At 53.5% G+C, this 6,000-nt stretch overlaps 1 protein-coding gene across 1 annotated transcript in view; it reads right to left on the reverse strand.

Moving 5' to 3' along the window:
- LOC146337178 (cell surface hyaluronidase CEMIP2-like) overlaps window positions 1-5,235 on the reverse strand; it is a 103,101-nt gene extending 97,866 nt beyond the window's left edge. The window contains exons 1-4 of the mRNA XM_084816378.1: window positions 5,170-5,235; window positions 4,042-4,131; window positions 3,104-3,388; window positions 2,603-2,798 (exon numbers count right to left, since the gene is read on the reverse strand). Coding sequence (XP_084672504.1) covers window positions 2,603-2,798; window positions 3,104-3,388; window positions 4,042-4,131; window positions 5,170-5,235 — 637 coding nt within the window. The remainder of the gene's footprint in view (window positions 1-2,602; window positions 2,799-3,103; window positions 3,389-4,041; window positions 4,132-5,169) is intronic.
- Between the last annotated feature and the right edge of the window lie 765 nt (window positions 5,236-6,000).

Genomic DNA, 6,000 nt, shown 5'->3' on the forward strand with positions numbered 1-6,000 from the left:
AGCTCCCAGCATTCCTGACCATTGTCCATGTTGGCTGGGGCTGATGGGAGTTGAAGTCCCAAACATCTGGAGGGCACCAGGTTGGGGAAAGTTGAGTGCTCATTGGAAGGACAGATAATGAAGCTGAAGCTCCAATATTTTGGCCACCTAATGCGAAGAGAAAACTCCCTGGAAAAGACCCTGATGCTGGGAAAGACTGAAGGCAAAAGGAGAAGGGGACGGCAGAGGATGAGATGGCTAGATAGCATCACGGATGCAATGAATATGAACTTGAGCACGCTCTGGGAGAGAGTGCAGGACAGGAAGGCCTGGCGTGCTATGGTCCATGGGGTCACGAAGAGTCGGACACGACTGAACGACTGAACAACAACAACAACTGCTCAGTGGATCAGTGATGGACTTGTGAGACCTGGGTTCAAATTCCCGCTTGGTAAAATGCTCACTGTCTTGGCCAGTTACCCTCTTTCCACCCAACTCAACATACAAGATTGCTGGGAGAGAAAGAGAGATGTGAAACGTATAGTATGCTGAAGTGTGTTAGACAAAAATAGGGCCAATTTGAAAATGGATGAAATCATTCAACAGAATATTGGGGGGGGGGGTACAGAAGCAGAAAATCACTATCAAAGAGCCTTTTCTGCCATCTTCACACAAGTCCACACAGAATGCCTCTTGTGGACAGAAGTGACATGCCTTTATCTGCATCACACATGAAGCAGCTGCACCTGTTGAATTTCAACCTGTTAAGTTGCTCTTAAAGGCAGAGAACTGCTGTAAGAGAACCCCATGGAACAGAAGAGGCAGTTCAGAAGAAAGTTCTAATTTGGACTGGCAGATCACATTTCAGTTTTAAAACATCCCCTTGCCAACCTGGCACCTTCCAGAGGTTTTGGACTACAACTCCCACAATCCCTAACTATTGGACTGGGGCTGATGGGAATGGTTGTCCAAAACATCTGGAGAACAACAGTTTAGACAAGGCTGTGCTACATGCTTTGGTCAATGGAGGGGGAGGGACAGAGAAATGCTCAGGCAAGGACAAGGAGGGCAGCCTTATATCAAGTACTAAATACTGAGTCCTGCAACCTCTTTGAAGACTTCCCGATTTGTGGCATAAGCTTGGTGGAGGCTTCTGACAAAGTTTATACCACAGCATATCCAGAAGTCTTTTAGGGGCCACAAGACTCCTTTTTCTGTCTGCATTTGTTGACAGACTAACGCGGCCATGGGCTCTCTGGAATGAAGTGGAGGGAGCATAGCTCGGCAGTACAGCCCCTGCTTTGCACGCAGAAAGTCACAGGTTCGATCCCCAGCCTCTCCAGGCAGGGTGAGGAAAGAATCCTGCCTGAAACCCTGGACAGCTGCTTCCAGCCAGTGCCGACAATACTGGACTAGATGGAACACAGGTCTGATTCAGTCTAAGGCAGCTTCCTACATTCCTATGAATGTGTCTCCTTCTGTCAGCAATTAAGTAACCTGGGAAACACTAGCACCTCTTCATTCCATGTGGCTGTATGCAATGCCCAGGTTAAGAGGCAGCATGTTCTGGGTTCCCTGTGGCTGAGGGGAGCAAGAGGGGGCTTTATATCCTGCAGTGGCTTCCCCTCCACCCTCCCTAGGCATCTGGTAGGCCACTGCTGTGGGCAACAGGATGCTGGACTAAAAAAGCCATCGGTCTGATCCAGCAGGTTTCTTGCAGGCTACTGCCCACAGTCGCTAGACAAAGATGCACTGAATAGATGAGAACAGACCTTTTGGGCCTTCTAACTACAAGTGTAATAACAAGTTCACAAAAGCAGGAGGGGTGGACTAGATGACCTTTGTGGCACCTTCCAAACCTATGATTCTGTGATCAGAGAGCACCGAAAGGGCAACAAACCCATATTAAGCTATCTTGGGCGTGTCGGTGGAAACCCTTGAGCTCCTTCAGCCTCTCTCCTCTGCCTCTAGCCTATAGTCTAGGCTCTTAGTGGACAATCTTAATGAAGTACATACTTAGGTGTAAGTTCCTCGAACTCAGCGGGCTTCATTGCCAAGTCAATAAAAATGCATAGTGGGTTCGACTGCACCAGCTGGTTCCAAGCCGTGTTTACTCAGAAATCCCTCACAGATAACGCACATTTCCCAAGGAAATACACACAGGAGGGTCAGGATTTCCACATTAAGGATAATCATCTCTGAACTTATCCAGAAGCCAGTCACATGATTCTCCTCTGTATTCCAGTGTGGTGTAGTGTGGTTAGAGTGTTGTGGTGGTACTTGGGAGATGTGGGTTCAGCCTAACCTACCTCACAGGGCTGTTGTGAGCATAAAATGGAGAGGAAAGGGGGCATGTACACTGCCTTGGGCTCCTTGAAAGAAAAGGCAGAATATGAATGCAGTAAATAAATGAATAATGCTTGGAAGTAAAACCCACTGAATTACTCCCAAGGTTATTCTGGAGTGAACTTGAACAGATGACACACACACAGACACACACACGCTCCTCGGGCACACCCCACCTCACCTGTCCTCACCCTGACAGCTTTTCTTTACCCCAAGGTAACAGCCTGGACGGCAGAGCTGAAAAGGGGCATGCCACCCCACCCCCCACACGCCTTACCTCCTTCCTGGATCCGCAAGGAATGAAAAGTCGCGGAGCTCTCCAAGCGCAGGGCCTCCCCTCGGCCCACCACGGCGGCACGGCTGCTGTTGTGTCCCGGACGCCACGGGTCGAGGTGCGCCACGGGCCACCCGCAGCTCCCTGCGGGAGGAGAAAAAAAGGGAGACAGACAGACCGAGCCGGGTCGCTGGCTTCGCTAGTACTTCCCAGGGAGTGAGGCCCCTCGAGGACAGCCGGCCGGGCTTCCTTCCCAAGCACAGGACGTGCAAAGAGGATGGAGCATCGATGTCCGGTGACAGACAACGGCCGGAGGGGCGGGGGGCAGCGTGAAACGCCCCCCCAATTTTCTCCCCCCCACCACATTTTTACAAACAATTACTTAAAAGTGTACAATTTTATCTTTAAAAGGCCTGCAAGCCACGTGAACTCCCCACCTCTATTTTTTGGCGGCCCCCCCCCGGAACGTTTAGGCTGGCTACGGGCCTGGCGTGAAGTACCCACCTGGGTGCCGCTGCGGATCCTCTCCAGTAATGGATCAGGCGCTGGTCGAGGCGGAGGAGGAGGCGGACCCGGCTGCAGGGCTCTCTGCAGTTTCGCCAAGAAGGGGCGGCGGCGGCGCAGCCCGGCCCCTCCGAGCGCATCCCCGCCGCACCTGTGGGAGGGCAGCTTTGCGCCAGGCGCGCCGTCGAGGGCGCGAACCGAAGCTGGGCACGGCGCGCGCGCGGTGTCCCTTCTTCGTTTCCTTTCCTTCCTTAACGCGACTGTCGATGCGCCAAGGAAGGAATCCTGCAAGCGCGAACCCGGGCCATGCGCCTCCTTGCGCGGGCGCGCTCATTGCCGGCGGCGGCGGCGGCGGCGGGTTAAGCAACACGTGGCGGCGCGACCCGGCCGAGGATTCTTCCCCCTGCTGCCCGTGTGTTGTCTTACCTCGCGTTTGTACCCAATGTCCGCCACCTCTTCCAATAACCCCTGCAAGAATTCTATTTATTATTATCACCCGTTAAGAGCTTTCCTAGCCTTCAGTAAGTCAGAGCCTGCAAACTCACGCACACTCACAAGCATACATGGGATCCGGAATAGTGAGGGCGCAATCCTATGTATGTTCAGGCGGAAAATTGCAGGCTTAAGGTGCAGTCCTATGCGTGTTTGGGCAGAAAATTGCAGGCTTAAGGCGCAATCCTATGCGTGTTTGGGCAGAAAATTGCAGGCTTAAGGCGCAATCCTATGCGTGTTTGGGCAGAAAATTGCAGGCTTAAGGCGCAATCCTATGCGTGTTTGGGCAGAAAATTGCAGGCTTAAGGAGCAATCCTATGCGTGTTTAGACAGAAAAAAAAAGTCCTACAACTTGGCTGGGGAATGCTGGGAGTTGCAGGCCTTTTTTTCTCTGTCTAAACACGCATAGGATCGCGCCTTAGGGCTGGAATTCCACACCCACTTACCTGACAGTAAGCCCCAGTGAACTCGGCCAACTTCGCAAGCGCCATCTCCTGCAGGTCTCCTCGGCACTGCACGCGCGATCTTCGACGTGTCTAGTGAGAAGCATGCCCCACCCCACCCCGATTTCAACGGGGCTTACACCCAGGTAAGCGGGTCTGCGATATAGGATTGCAACCTTCCTCTCGCCCCTTTCTGCCACCGGCGCACTAAGACCATCACCCGATTCATCTCCGGAACTGTCTCTCCGGATCCAACATCAACGGCGCCTCCTGGCGGCGGCGGCGGCTCGCCGAAATGCCCGGCCCTGCTCGCAAGGCGAGCATCATCTCTTACCTATTTCCCCCTTCGAGCCAAGGGGCGCACGCTTGGATGGGGCCGCTCTAAAAGACGGACGCTGCTTTTCCTTCCCGAGCCTTTGTGCGGTGCTGTTTATTTCCCCTCGCCCTCCAGCACAGCTCTCAACTTTGGGACGAAGATGGGGAGCTGCTCCGGAGTCGATCCTAGAAGGGGCTGCCTCTTTTTCTTTCCTTTTTTAGTAATTTTCGCGGGGGGTAAGGCCGGTCTGTTCAGACACGCTCCTGAAGCGAGAGGCTTTCCCGGAGCGCTCCGACGCCCGGCTTTTTCCCCCTCGCATCCCACCAGCCTCCCTATTTATAGGCGATCGCGAAGCCGCGCTGTTTACACCAGCTGAGTGCTCGGCTCCGCCCCGGCCTGTGACGCCTCTTTGCATTCTGGACATACCGCGCGGCTCTTGGCGCCGAGTTGCAAAGAAGAAGGGAAAGGAAAAGAAGAGGGGAAAAGTAAACCCGGATTGGGGGGGGGGGGTGAGGAGGGGGGATGCGCGGCTCTCTCTTTCCGTTCCCGGCCATGCTGCAATCGCGATTGCTACACTCCGCTCGCGGAGTCACCAGCCCTCCCCCGCCGCCCCCACGTCCAACGGAGGCTGGTGACTCCGATTTCGGTGGGGCTATTTTTTAAAATTTGTATTTATTATTACAGTTACATCCCTCCTTTTTTTCCCCCCTTCAGCACTTTGGATAACTCCTTAAGAGTTCTGGCTGGTTCGGACTGAAACCCAGAATGGATACACACCCTCACCGAAATCGGAGCCACCAGCCTGCGCTGCCCACATCCAAGCCGGGGTTCCGGGGCCGGGGGCGTGGGGGCAGATGAGTCAGGTCCAATCCGGTGCGCATGCTGGAACAGGCTTGGCGAATATGAGGAAGGGCTTATTGTATATCCCCCCACCACCTTCTACGCCGGGGGGGGGGGGTGTCCGGCGGTTCCTCACCGGATTCACACGTGCTTTTCCAAAACAGCAGAAAAGGGCAAACCCGAGACGGGGGCGCGGGGGAGAGACAAAAACGTTTATTATTATTATTATTATTATTATTATTAAGCAACTGGGTACGAGCGCGCGGGCTATGCAACCCTGTGCGTGCCTACTCAGAAATAAGCCCCATTGAGTTCAATGGAACTTGCTCCCATGTAAGGGTGTAGAGAGGACTGCCGGAATGATGCCTCCCGAGCGAGGGAGTGGCGCTCAAAAGGGTCAAGGTTCAAGAGCGAAACTACAGGCGTTGCCTTAGGTGACCTCTTAGCCTGACCTCTCAGCATTGTTGTGCAGATGAAAGTGGGAGTGGGCGAAACCATAGATCAGGCTAAGGTTGCCTATTAGCCTGGCCTACCTCTCAAGGTTGTTGTGAGGATGAACCGAGGGCGTGAGGCAAAACTACAGGTCAGGCTAAGGTTACCTCTTAGCCTGGCCTATCTTTCAGGGTTGTTGTGAGGATGAAAAGGGGAGTGGGGAAGACCACCAAAGGTTTGGGGAGTGGGGCAGAAGATGGGATACATGCATTTTTTTCCCCCTTTACATCAAAGCAAATGTTAATTTGATGGGGAGGATGTTTAACCCTCCCCCGTTCTTTCCTCCATTTCAATCCCCTCCCATTAATAACCTA

Source organism: Heloderma suspectum, chromosome 11 (assembly GCF_057233095.1).
Source record: "Heloderma suspectum isolate Gila_16-S chromosome 11, 16-S_ref, whole genome shotgun sequence".
Classification (NCBI taxonomy): Eukaryota; Metazoa; Chordata; class Lepidosauria; order Squamata; family Helodermatidae; genus Heloderma; species Heloderma suspectum.